The sequence below is a fragment of the Thermobia domestica genome, chromosome 7, assembly GCF_964235325.1.
Source record: "Thermobia domestica chromosome 7, izTheDome1.hap1.1, whole genome shotgun sequence".
Taxonomy (NCBI): domain Eukaryota; kingdom Metazoa; phylum Arthropoda; class Insecta; order Zygentoma; family Lepismatidae; genus Thermobia; species Thermobia domestica.
The window spans coordinates 49,591,539-49,606,200 of NC_137460.1; the positions used below are offsets into that span (position 1 = coordinate 49,591,539).

General features: G+C 35.3%; 1 protein-coding gene across 1 annotated transcript in view; it reads left to right on the forward strand.

Annotated features, from left to right (window-relative positions):
- The window catches only part of LOC145690071 (uncharacterized), a 31,063-nt gene extending 17,324 nt beyond the window's left edge, over positions 1 to 13,739 (forward strand). Inside the window, exons 4-7 of the mRNA XM_081764588.1 lie at positions 4,221 to 4,377; positions 7,821 to 7,885; positions 10,717 to 10,786; positions 13,213 to 13,739. Coding sequence (XP_081620714.1) covers positions 4,221 to 4,377; positions 7,821 to 7,885; positions 10,717 to 10,786; positions 13,213 to 13,404 — 484 coding nt within the window. The 3' untranslated portion in view covers positions 13,405 to 13,739. The remainder of the gene's footprint in view (positions 1 to 4,220; positions 4,378 to 7,820; positions 7,886 to 10,716; positions 10,787 to 13,212) is intronic.
- Positions 13,740 to 14,662: the final 923 nt, after the last annotated feature.

The window sequence follows — 14,662 nt, forward strand, 5'->3', positions numbered from 1 at the left end:
ATGAAGTTTCCGCCATTCCCCATTTCCGTTCCTCTTGGATTCGAATATTCGTCTCAGGATCTTCTCAAATTCTGTCTTCTTCTTTCAGAATAAGCGACCATGTTTCGCAACCATATAGAATAACAGGCATGATTATCGTTTTATATATTTTAAGCTTCAAATTCCTCGACAAAATTCGTGACGACAAGGGATTTTGAACTCAATAATAACATGAATTCCCTGCTTTTAGTCGACATTTAATTTCTTCGTGAATATGATTTTCGTCTGTTAATATTGACCCTAGATATTTGAAAGTATCCACTTTATCAAAAGTATTATTTAATATTTTAACGCATCTATAATTTGCTGTATTGCGGTCCCGACGCACTCCATGTATTTAGTTTTCTCTGCATTTACTTTTAACCTATGCCCCTGTGAAAGTGTTTAATAAGATCTCTATATTTCTTTCTATTGTTCTCCTTTCATCCCCTATTAAATTTACGTCATCAGCATATGCCATATCCTGGTGAATACCGTTCAACTCTGGGCCCTGGTTGCTATCTTTGATTTTCGTTATAGCGTATTCCAGGACAAAGTTGAATAATAATGGCGACAACGCATCTCCTTGTTTTAGGCCAATTTCGATGTGAAAGCCGTAAGCCTTTCTAAAATCAATAAATAGTCGATGTACCGGGAAATTGTATTCCGAATTCTTTTCGAGTATTTGTCGAATGGGAAATATTTGGTCAATAGTTGATCGTTTTCGTCTAAATCCGCACTGATAATCTCCAATAGTTTCATCTGTGTATGGGGTCAATCTTGCTAGTAGAATATTTGAAAGGATTTTATAGGATGTTGACAGAAGAGAAATGCCTCGATAATTATTACAGTCAGTTTTGTCGCCTTTCTTGTGAATTGGAACAATGATTGATTCTTTCCACTGTTGTAGTAATTCTTCCTTGTTCCAGATAAGAAGAATGAGTTTGTGTATCTTGTTCGACAATTTTTCGCCTCCAGCTAAAATTAACTCAGCCGGAATTTCGTCTACACCCGGAGATTTGTGTTTCTTTAATTTCTTTATAGCGGTTTCTATTTCTATTCGGTTAGGTTCTGGAATATACGGTTCTGCGGTGTGTATCTCCTTTTCTCCACACTCATTAGTTTTTGGCTGCGTTGTTCAGCAAATCGTCAAAGAAATTTTTCCATTTATTTAAAATGCTATCCGTATCAGTGAGAACTCTTCCGTCAGCTTTCTTTAATATATAAGCACGAGGTTGATAGCCTTTCTTAAATTCGTTGATGCCCGTATACATGTCCCGAATGCTTTTATTTGTACTACTATCTTCAAGTTCCTTTCAAAAAATCGCGTTTCTTTGTTCTAAAATTTTGGAAGTTTCCCGCCTGATGTCGACGAAATTTTGTGTAGTAATTTCATTCGGATTTTGTTGCCAACGTAATTTTGCCTGTTTTCTCTTCTCTGCTAGTTCAATGCATTCCTGGTCGAACCATGGTTTGTTCCTATGTATTTCCGCGTGTCCCAATTTTTCTTTTGTTGAAATTTTAATACTATCTCTAATTTCAATCCAAGTATCCTCAACACTAGTGCACTCCGAATCTTCTAAAGCCGTGAATCTATTCGGAACTTCAATCTTGTATTCCTCTCTTATCTGGCTCTCATCTAATTTCTTTAAATTAAATCTCTCCGTTTTCGGACATTGAATAAATTTCTTGTATTCAACGATAATCTCTCTTTTATTATCGCTGCTACCAGGTAGTGATCAGTGTCACAATCAGCCCCTCTAAACGACCGGACATCAATTATGCTAGATTGTCTTCTTCTATCTACTAAATCGTGATCAATTTGATTGTGTGTGTTCCGTCTGGTGAGGTCCATGTGTATTTATGAACGTCGCGATATGGAAATTTTGTACTCTTCACGATTAGGTTTTTGGGTGTTGCAAAGTTCACGAGTCTAATACCGTTGTCATTACTTTCCTTATGTAGACTTTCGTTCCCTATAATCGGTTTGAAAATATCCTCTCGTCCTACCTTCGCATTGAAATCCCCTAATAGAATTTTCATATGGTATCCCGGAATTGATCAAATATCCGTTCCACTTCTACATAAAAACTGTATTTTATATCGTCATCCTTATCTTCTGTCGGGGCATGTACATTTAAAACAATAATATCACACCACCGACCCTTGAGAGTAATAAAAGAAAGTATGTCAGTAACAAATTTAACCCGCTTAATTGTTGGTAATATTCGTTTGTGAACGATAAACCCTGCTCCTAATTGGTGTTTTTTATTACCTTCCCCGTAAAAGAACGTAAAATTTCCTGAATTAGCAGATCCGTTTCCTTCCCACCTAACTTCCTGAACTCCTACTAGGTCCATCCTGTATTTCCCTAACTCACTCGTTACGGATTTTAACGCGCCTGCCCTATAAAGACTTCTAATATTCCATGTGCCAAATCTCATGTCTATTTTCTTTTGCTGAGGTCGTGCCAAATTACCAGTCCTTGTCCGCGGCTTTTGTAATTGTTTCTGAACTTTTTTAGTATGAGGTTGTTAGCCTTATCCAAACCCCCAAGTTGGAGGACCACTCCTAGTCGTCTTTCCGCGACTGCTTATTCAGTATATTCGCAGCTAACCTCTATATCTAGAGGCCTTCTCCTCGATCCGCAACCTGAGGACGCGCCATGCCGTGGTGACAGGAACCCACGTTACTATACTTGTTAAACTGCCCGTAACCTCTAAATGGCTTAGATATTCAATTCAGTTGTGTCGAGTTAAAATGAAACTAAAAATATAATCAAGGAATATACTATCTGAAGCAATACAAGGCTCATCGATTTAAATCGATTTTTTTAATCTGTGATATAAATCAAATTTATTTTGCTTAAAATAGAAATAAAATGCGATATTTCTGACAAATTGAAAGTCCAACGCCGCGGAAAATTGAAAAAAGAATTCTGTTCCTTCAGGACAGTTCCATTGCCCATCGAAATCATATAACTATTGGCTTCCGGTTTTGGCACAAAAGATTCCAAGTGCTAGTAAAGTTTACTATTTTGGTGTTAAAACTGTAATTTCAAAAAGAATGAAAGAAAAAAGTGGGTTTGCTATAGGATTGTATTGTATTATTTGTATACTCGCATGCAGTGAACTTTAGACCTATATACAGGGTGTTAGAGTAAGTATATATAGGCCTGTTGTAAAAAAAAAAAACCCGCATAGTTTCATAGCTAGGGCTGTGAAAAGCTATCTTTCAGCACGCGCTAATTCGAATTCGAGAAATCATGGACGGCGGCCCATATCAGCGTTTAAAGAAAACGTACATATGCAGTCTAAAAATGTATATTTTATCAATGAGTAATGGACATGCAGGGGATTTTCTACAGGATATAATTCCCAGATATGATCTCAACAGAATTCTCAAGATTTCTGATGTTCTGATTTCAAGGTGCGTCCAAAGTGGGCAAAAGGCAAGCCTTGACAAGTATGGACAAGGAATGCTTCAGTGGCAGGTCGGAAGTGTCGGTTCCTCGTGTTCAGAATAACACTGCTATGATGTATTTTGCCACAGTGTATTTTCCATGTATGAATGTGAAACAAAACATTGCAGCACGATTTATTCTGAACTCGAGAAACCGTGTCAGCTACCCTTTGGTAGTACTTGGCGTTATTTATTGCCTCGGTACTTCTGTTGTTAATTCAAGTATATAGCCATCAATAAAAGAAAATATCGTATGTCATATTCAAGTTGTATACAGTGTTGTTTTTATATACAGTGAATAACTGTGTATATATAGTGCTATTTTATTTTTTGTTCTGTCTGCTATGTTTTTACTAATCGCAAATCGAATTGTTTTTGCTATAGCTTAATTTAAGGTTGCTACTCTTCCTTGTATTATTCACCTTGAATTATATTTATATTAGATATGACTTTTATAGTTTTTATTGATACACTAGTAACAAGTTACAGTTAATTAATTGCGTCAAAAAACATAAAAAATAAAACAGTAATTTTGTTTTTTAATTATAGTATATAAGGTAATAAAAAAAAGTGTGGAAACACCTAAATAAAATTCTGACGATGTAGAAAATATGAAATTAACCCACAGACTGACTTTTTCATCATTGTTACAATTTTATTTTAATGTTTCTATACTTTCGGATTACTCTGTGTAGTATTTCCAATTGTCATTGTTCTCAAAATAATTAATTTAATTTCAGAGGCTTGTATAATTATGTAAAACAAATTGCGGTTCTTCGAACGCTAGGACATCTGAAATTTGCGTATGTAAGATTAGAAATTATTAAAATAACAATGCACCCCGAGGATGGCACTGTGAAGGTTCGCTGGCGAATCAAAGGCTTATCTGGTTTGAAGGTAAGAAAGAAATCATGTTATAGAGAGATAATTTTATATTAAATACATTTTAAGTGTCTAATATACTTTAATAGAATTAAAAATACTACTAACAAGACTTCATAATGTATTTCAAACTGCCGAAATAATTTCAGTTTATTATTATATCATATATAACAAATTCCTGATACAGCGTTTAGCTAATTTACACTGAAATGTATTGAGTTAGTGTGATTAAAATGTATAGTTTTAAGTCTTATTGAAAAAGTACTGACTGTAACACAACCAATGGGCAGACCAAGGTCACGCGTATGGTGTCGTAATTTCCGGTTAGGTTCAGAATAAAGGCTGGGGTGTCCAGTCTGTCACGTCGTAGTGTGAAAGTACACCATAGAGAACACAAAATTATGATTTTCCTTTACGAGCTCAAAGTAGAACATTCTGCACATCTAAAATAGCCTCGAAAAACAGCAGTGCATTTGGGTCAAGGGTGGTAAATGAACCTACCATACGCTGTTGGTTTGCGGAATTTCGAGCCCATGACACAACATTAAAAAATGAGCGCACTGGCCTCCGACCAACAGCATGTTTCGAAAGCCTCTCAGGAACTTCCTGGAATTAGACCCTCGGAAAAGTATTGGTGCAATCTGGTGTGTGTAGACACACACACCATACCATTGTCGTTGTGCGACCCCGCGCAATCACAGGTGCCACAAGGGTTGTCATCAGCCAACAAGGATTCCCATTTGGAGGAGTACAGTTGTCTGAATGTACGGAATAATCGGTAGAATTCCGTGTAGCGGATTATCATTTCTGATCAAAAACGAATCTTATACGACAATCATAAATGATTGAGGTCGGGATCAATATCCAGGATAGTTTCGAAAACCATCCTTTCATCCGCAAAAGGTGGTAGTGAGGTATAATGGTCTATGATGAAGGCGAACTGTTATAAATATCTTTCTCCGTAAACCGAAACCACCAGTATGGGTCGTTATGTCCGTAAACAGCCAGTAGTGGTGAATAGATATAGTGTTCTCATGTTACATGATATTGCACGCCAAAGCGTTTCTTAAACTGTCCATGAGCGGCAGTATGAAATCCTTCTTCCCCACTGATAGTCTGCTATCTTTTGCACCGACTACTACCTTTCCCGGCATCTTGATAATTTTTTGTCAGTTTCTACTGGTTTAATTGGCTAGCGCGCGAGCCCTGTGCACGTTATCCCGGCTTCGATTCCCGGTGGGTGATTATTGATATTTGAACGTATTTATAGCGGTTTGGATTAATCTCAAACTTTTTTTTGCTCAGACGCACCTCTTCAGTTTCAGCACTTGAAGAATTTAACCAAAACGGGCTGTCATCATCGCATTTTTTTCTTCAACTTTTTTTCATCGTAAGCTGTAGATCCGTGTATTATATACCCTCAATGCTAAAAAGAGACGCTGTGCTTCAGCAAACAAACATTTTTGACAGTGAAGAACTTCCCTGATGAGCTGGCTTGTGCACCGTGCAATTGAGGACGACTTCTCATTGCAATTCCAGGCTTTTTGTCATGGAATGTAATTGGTGGCTGAGCGATGACAAAAGTATGTGCGTGCAACCGGAGGCAACTTTGACCAGCAGAGTAAGAAGCAAAGGCTGATCAAGTAGAAATATTAAATTACAGATATACACAAAGGAGGAAGCATGTCGTAATTCATTGTGTCGTTTCGTATGATTAAGAGCGTGAGTCACTGTGTGTAGAATCAATAAACTTAATACGGGTATCTGAAATTTCAATATCGAGGACTAGGAGTGGTCATATTGTTTATCTTGTAGCATGCTATTGCAAGAAACAAGTTCAAAAGTACGTTGAGCCTAGAAACGTGTATGATTACAGCCATATCCCAGGTTGAAAAACAAATGTATTTCCTTATACTAGAGAAGCAATTGAAATACATGAAGACGAGACTGAATCTGTACTTAAATACTACACTAAATTAAATAAATAGGTAAATTAAATAAAAAAAATATTCAAGTTTTTCATGAGAGGCTTTGATCTCTGTAGTGGTGGAGCTCTTAATCTCTGGTGCTTATGATTTATTTTGTGGCCTTCCATATCCATGCAACTAACACTTGTCGTATTTTCATCGGTTTCCTGGAACTTTTATTTAATTTCATTCCCTTCTTTAGATCTTGTGCCCTAAACTGTATATAATATGTTCTTGGTAATTTTTGTCTCGTAATGTGTTCACCGACATCTTTGAAGTCGAGGATTTAAATATAGGAATCTCAAGATCACATTTATAGTTACTATGAGTGTGATAGATTGAAACATTACTAAGTGTATATTAAGATGTGTACATACATTGTAGACATTTTTAATTTAATACGAAATGTGATATTTTTGTAACTTTAAAATAGAGGAGAAAAAAAAAACTAGCTTTTGAAATTACAAAGTCAGCGAAATGTAACCTATCAGATTGGATCATACATAATACCATTGAAAAGTGAGAACGTATTTTACCTTAAAACTGTCGTATTTGTTGAAGGAACTAAATTGACACATGATTGTAACTATTAAATTCAGGAATCTTGTTAATTCCGAAATTTTCAATGAAAACTCTTACCTTCGTCAGTGACTTACATATTATATCTGTTATCAGTGGGTATAATTTATACAGACCAACATGTGGAATGGTTTATGATGTGAGATATAAGCTTAACCATAGCTGAAATTATTTTTTCATTAAAATGGAAACCATAAGATATGATTGAAACAGCGAAAAAACACTTTCAGTTTCACAGCCACGATAATGCCGTGTAGGCTAAGATACAGTAATGATGAGAAGGAATGAAATGATGGAATGAAGAGAGTCGGAGAAGATGGAAAACCCCGAGAAAGTCGATGCACACAGGTTTGTCCACTATGGGATCGAATTAGGAACCCTACGTACCCAGGGTTCTACCACTGAGCCACTGCAGGCCTTGATGGAAACATTAATTTCTATTTATGTAAATGAATAAGTCATTAATGAAAGTAGGATTTTCAGTTAAAATTTTGGCAGTAATAAATATTTAGGTGCATTCCTGGATTTAAACTTGTATTTGTTATTAAATAAAAAATATGGGAAATCGGATCATGTGTGTGCAAATCTCATGCTAGATTAATTTTAGACAATGCTTACTGGTTCTCAGGACAAATAATGTCAGACGAATCTCAAAAATATATTTCAGTATGTTGTATTAAATTTTCGTAATAATCTTAGAAATGAGGAAATTACAGTTCTTGCATTCTGAGAATATGTATATAAATATAATAAAAGTTTCATTTGCATAGATAGAAAAAGTAATTAAATGATTATTTTAAATTGTTATAAATATTCTACGAAAGAAAATAGCGCAATTTTGACTTTAGTAGAAGAGAAAATAGTAATTTTCTATACGATCTGAAAACTTAATCATACTATTTTATACTTCAGGTGCTAGCAATGTTTTGGAAAATCAAGCTGTGGAAACTAAAAGAAAGCATGAAGGATCAAGAATCGTAAGTTTTGATTTTATTAACGTAATTTAGCAGTTAATTTAACTAATCATAAAATACAGCTGGAAAACACATTTAGGTTTTAATTTATACAATGTCCCAATTTAAATCACATTACTGAAAACAGCCCGTAGTGTTCTATGCAGTCTCACGAAGCACCTCTCGAGTGAACTCAAGAGATTAGAGTTGTGTCTTGATATAGACATAGGCTCATTCACCAAATAAGTTCCCATGGAGAGTAAAACTTTGAGACCCAGGTGTTAATTCAGTACTCGGGTCTGGAAACCCAAGTGCTTTAGGCATATTTTAAATCATTTTTGATATGAACGTAATTTCTGCAGGTAAATTTATTTAATATATTCTGAAAGTAGGTTTTCCAAACATATCGTAACAAAAAAGGGTCAATCCATTTGAAGTCACCCAATTTCAGATTAAAAGGTTGCTAACAAAATTTTATTTTATTTTTATTTTTATTTTTTGTATACGAGTTATACTGTATTTAGCGAGTTGAAAACAAGCAATCAGAACACTTAAACACTTTTTAGATGTTTTATTTTGAGCACCCATTTTGTATAGGTGTATAAGCGTATTTTGCACTTCAGTCCCTATTTTAGGAGATATTTATTTCAATCAAAAACTGTTTGAAAGAGAATTAAGTGTGTAACATTTTATGTCCAGTGCTTATTTAAACGTCCTATACTACAAATACATTTTTTTTTTTTTTTTTAAATCGAAAACTAAAGCTTGCAAAGTAGCAGTCCCAGGTTCGATTCTCGGTGGGAACATTCAGTCGAAGAAGTGTAACAGCTTTTTCAAGCCTGCCATCCTGAGTTAGGTTTTGCTGGATTTCCTCAGTCACACCAGGCGAATGCTGGGATCGTACCTAACATACAAGTCCAATTCCTCTTCCTCTGTTCCCTCTTCCCCGGATATTGTGCTCACCGAGGATCATCCCTCTTATGTGATGGGCTTAAGAGCTTGCCTTACTAAAAATAATACAAAATTTACCATTTTTCTTTTGCTTGTTTATTCATAAATGAAAAGAGGTAAATGAAATGCAACTTAACCACAATCATAGATAATGTTATTCTAGAACAGAATATATGAACCTGAAGAATGTTCAGTGTTGCCATCCATAGAAATTATAGTATTGCCAGAATAACAATTCCCCCAAAATCTTAGTTAAGGTAGCGACTAGAGGAACGAACTCAACTGCATTTGATTACGTATCATGTTATTTTGGTTTGCTGTGAACTACTTTTTAAATAATAGTTGTATTTAGTCTGTAATAAACAAAATAGTTCTAAAACACAGTTATTTAAATTAAATAATAATGTTGTTTACTTTAATAATAATAATAATAATAATATAAATAAACTATGTTCTAGTAGTGGTCAAGGAGTGACTAGGGCTAACAGGGATTTACTTTCGGGGATACGAAAATCTTGAGGATCGATGTAAGAAGTGATTTGCACAAAGTATAAATCATATTGGGATATATAGAAAATATTTTGTGGCTGTGCGACTTCTTATTTTGGATCGACTAGAAAATTGTCAATCACCTCCGTGTTTAAAAGTTTACGGCAAGAATATTTTTTTTTCAGAATAACTTGCAAAATAAAAATAAATAAAAGCATCAAGTGGGATTCGAACCAGGTTCAAAAGTATTGAATTTCCATAAAAAGAAACAACTCGACACGATGATTATCGAAACAAATACAAAGTTCTCCTCTTGTATGAATAGAGAACGAACATTTTAACAACTCTTCTTGTTTTTTAAACGACTTTTGTGGTCGAAGAGCATGTGTATTTTATCTACAATTAAGGTGTTTTTTGCATTTACCAAAGTATTATTTTGTTCTAACAGTGTCACTGCATTAAATAATGAAGGTGAAACTGAGTATTTCAAGCCGTGAACTGTGAGCTCTATTTGGAGATTTCGTTGTTTTTTCTTACGACTTCCCCTCCTAGTACTTCAAATCCGTTGTTGCCAAGCCAACAATTGTAAGACAGAGAAATTCAGGGATAGATCGGTGTTCAATTCCCTACCAGTCTAACAATATATATAGTTAGACTGGTAGGGAATTGAACACCGGTCTATCGGATTGCCAAAAGCTGTAGTCGGTTGAGGTTTTTCTAACACTTATTTTATTTGGTAAAGCCGTATGGAACGAAATATCCTTAGATCTTAGTTCATTGCTTATTATTATTATATCCTTGTGATGTATTTTGTGTTTTATCATTATGCTTTATTAAGACTTCATCATTTTAAAATGAAAGTGAACTATTATTCACATACTTGTGAGTATTGAAATAATTATTGAGCTTTAGAATGTCTTCCTAACAAAAGAGAAGACTTGATAAAGTTTACATGCAAAAGATATGGATAATATTAGTTAATGCTATTTAGGAAACATTGGTTTGAAAGTGACAAATCACAATATAAGAGATCGTACGATTTTAGTACTTGTATGTTGAAAATGTAAATTTAAAAAACGTTGCAGAATCTTTAAATAAATCTAGATTAAATGTATTAGCCAGGTAAAATTTTGTGAGATCCAGCTGATTGTTTTAAATGATAACTGTAGTACATTCAACTGAAATGTAATTTTAAGATGGTCTTATCCTGTTATTTATTTGTTTTAGATTGAAAGCTTGAATATTTTAATAGCGCAACAAAGGGATTCCTCTGTTTAATTAAATTTTATCCACATTGTTTTATATTAGTTCCTCTCCGTTGTTTAATTTTTGGTATATTAAATTATCGTTATAATCTACTCTGATACCATAAAACTGCTTGCAACACTGAAATAAAAATTATTTATTATTTACAGCTGGTACGACGGTTTCTCCGTGTTCCATGTGTATGGTGATGGTCTTGTACATAAACACGTGGCTGATAAGGTATGTTTTTAAAAAGTCTTTACATTAATAAATACTATATATGTTAATATATATCATATAAATTTTAAATATGCGACTAGAATCCTAGCAGAAATGTAGATTTTTAAAGTCACCGATACCAAATGATACTTCCTTTTAACAGCAAAATAATATTCCAGTTTCATATGTAGATACATATCAATTTAACGAAAACACATCAGGTGTCTAGGCTGGCAGTGGTCAGGTGGTGACTTCATCGTCGGGCTGTTGATGGCGGTGTGTTAGGGCAAACTCCATGCTATGTGAGGAGCAGTAAAACGGCAGTGCAGTGAACTGAACAGACGAGGGTAAATTGTTAACAATTGGTTTGTGGTGTGAATATGGCGAAAGTGGCAAATGTGTTTGGTACGTCGCGAGGGGCTTGCCCAAGGTGATGACAAAACTTAAGCAAAACCGCATCGGCAAAGAGGAACACTGGTCAGAAGAAAACACGTGGTGACAGATCCGCCGAGCATTAAAGCGGGTTATTACTTAACCGTCGTGCAATTATGGTGTAAGTGACAGAAAGCAGCAGCGTCCAGAGCTTGTGTCGATAACCATAGTCGGCCGCGAGTTACATGACATGAATATAGGGGGAATATATAAGATCGAGTTGCTCGGGCAAAACCGCTGATAAGGAACCTTAACGCTTTACCACGACGCCAGTGGTCCCGCGAAAATGCAACATGGATCGCCGATTACTGGAAACGTGTCACATGCTCGGATGAGTGATCGTTCATCATACTTCAAACCACGTACCGTGTTTGTGTGTGGCCCATCAGCTATGAAATGTAGTGGCGGCTCTGTGATTCTGTGGATCGCAATATCCTGGTTTTCAGTGGGTCTTGTGCTGACGCTTACCGGTTGCGTCACTGCTTGTGATTATGTCGCCATTGTGGGTGACCGTGTATATCCGATGGACCAGATATTGTTTCCAGGATGATAATGTGACCATTCATACAGCTGGAGATGTTACAGCGTGGGATGAAGTTGAACACATCCCTGGCCCACCCAATCCCAGGACTTGAACATATTTGAACATCTGTAGTCCGTTTTGGAGACGAATCCGGTGCAGAATTCGGCCTCCATTTTCTCTCATATAATTGGTTGAATACTGCACACGGAATGAAGCAATATTCATTTGCTGCAATTCACTATCTTTGATTCCACCCCATATCAGAGCTGTTCTGAAGGCGAAATTTGGTCTAACGCCATATTAACCTAGTAAATTGCACCTTTTCAGGTGTTTCCATATATATATATATATATATATATATATATATATATATATATATATATATATATATATATATATATATATATATATATATATATATATATATATAAACAAGATGTTTCCGTGATCTGGGAACAAACTCAGAGTGATGATAGACAATGACGAAGAAATTTCAGAATTGGATCAAGTGTCCGGAAATACGTCGTTTCTGAGATTCATAACTACAAATGGATTGGAAGCAGAGACAGCGCAAGGGTAACCATAAAAGAAGAGTAGGGTATTTCGTACATTAAAAAAAAAAATTTAAAAAAAAAAAAGTTAATTGTACGCAATAAAGTTGTTTCAGGTATAAAAAAAAAGTCTAATACGTAAATCGATGACAAACTATGGGTCTGCAAAAGCTGAGGTACGGATTAATATTGGTTTCCGTGAAGAAATGGAGCAAATTGTATGAATGCAAGGAATATCGTATAGGAAACTTGGTGTTTTTTTTAATCTTATGTTTTGAACACACCTACTTTAGGTCAGTAATTTCCAACTGAATGCTCTGTGACGTCATAAATATGGAGCTCCCTTCTCAGTAAATCACACGAAAAGAACAAGGAGCAGGAAGGGAGGAAACTTTTGCGTTCAGAAAGTGTGTTGATGACAGACGAAGAACAATATCGTTGATGTAGTCGTCGTTTTGCAGGCATATTTCCCTTGAATGCTAAAGACTTCTCTGCATCTCCCTTGCTGTCATTTGCGCTAATGTTTCTGTCATTTTTGTGATAGTAGGGGGCGCAGTGGCACACCACTCACTTCTAGTGCAAGGGATTCCTGTTTCGATTCCAAGTCAATGTAAGTGTGTGTTGGATAGTATCGTGTCCGGAGGTTTTCACTGTATCCTCTCACATCCTTAATCCACCGATTCTTTCATAGTCGTTCACTTTCATAAATCATACGTCTCCATTACCCTAAAGAGCTTAGCCGTAGGACATTGAATTAAGTGTTTCATTTTATTCTGATTCCAAAAGCATTCTCTATCTCATCCATCGTCCAGTTGGACATGACTGCTTTAAAAGTTTAAAGCTTCGTCGTTAAAATCCCCCCCCCCCCAAAAAAAAAATCTGATATCATCATGTTGAGCTTTTCGTATTGAATTACTAAAACTAATGTAATGCTTTTCCAGATGATGCCAGATCGTGAAAACGCACCTGAAGAGAAACGAGCAACGCTAGCAGTGAAGTTGGCTTTGTTATTAGGTCTTGTTCCTCGCCCTGGCTTAGAAGACCTGCACAGTGTGATGTTGAGCTTTAATCGACTGGAGAAAGGATCGGCGTGTCTCAGCGACACGATGCTGCCTCTAGAGAAGATCGAGTGAAAAGGCTGTGATTTGTAGCGTCGTGGAAAACAGTGTAAATTATTATTTAAAAAGAAAAAGAAAGAAAAAAAAAAAAAAAAGCAGCGATCTGGATTCTAGAAAACAAACCTGTAGATTTCATTACAATTTGTTTAGCGAGCGTAGATCAGTGTGCTGCTTTGTATGTGAAGGGTTCATATGTTGACCCTCCCCTCCCAATCCGTCGTGTGCTTCTTGCAACATTTTGTCTCATGGTTTTGTGAACTTAATTTGTGTAAAGTTTCACGTTGTTATGTACAAGTTGTTAATTGTAATATGACAAATCTAGTTGCATAAAGCACAATGATGAAAAGATACTTTGTTGTTTTATTAATTTTAAAAATTGAGGAGCTTGTATCGTTATCATAATTAGAGATCGAATGTTTAAGCACTAAAAGCTTGGAAAATAGACACACGCAATTCAAGAAATAGACAGTAAAATAGATACCAATATCTAACTCGAAGAAATGAGCATCCAATAGCATAGAAAAAACTCAAACTATGTGATGAAAAGTACCCAAAAAATTTAGAAGCATCTTCATGTATGAAAAGGACGTCTTTTAAACAAAACAAAAAAATAAATAAATAAAATAAAATTAGAAAAATACTTACGTAATTGTATTCCTAGAACCAGCAAAAAACTTCCGATATTTCGAATATGTATAAAAGTATCCTTTTACGAGAAATAAAGAAGCTCAGTACATGTTACGCAAAAAGTTCTTCACATGCTTGTACTAACAATATCAGTGGAGCATCTTAAAATCTGTATTTTTCAAAGTAACGTCTGTTTTAATACACTAAATTGTTATGTGGGGGCTAACAAAATTGTATTCTTTTCCCGTTAAAATGAATTATCTGTAAGTACATCTCCCTTAACGTATCTTTAGCTTTTAAAAAAAAAAATGAAAAGAAAAAAAGAGCAGTATACAGCCTGTGCGAGGATCATTGTTGCCAGATCGTATTACCAAACTTATAGTCTCAATACTTTGCGAAAAATATACAAGGAAATTTCGGAGTAATATAGAAAGTAATATTGTATATGTTATTAATGTATATGCAGGAAAGTAATCCCTAGTGCTTAGTGTGGCCAGGAAATTTTATTTCTTACAGATACTTCCGGAAACCACAAAGGTGTCCCTTTCATGTAAGCGCAATTTTCCTGCTTTCTAGTTTCGGCTTTACTAAATGTTAGCCCAAGATTTTCTGGCCAATACTTGGAATATAAAAATCTTCGCAGTTG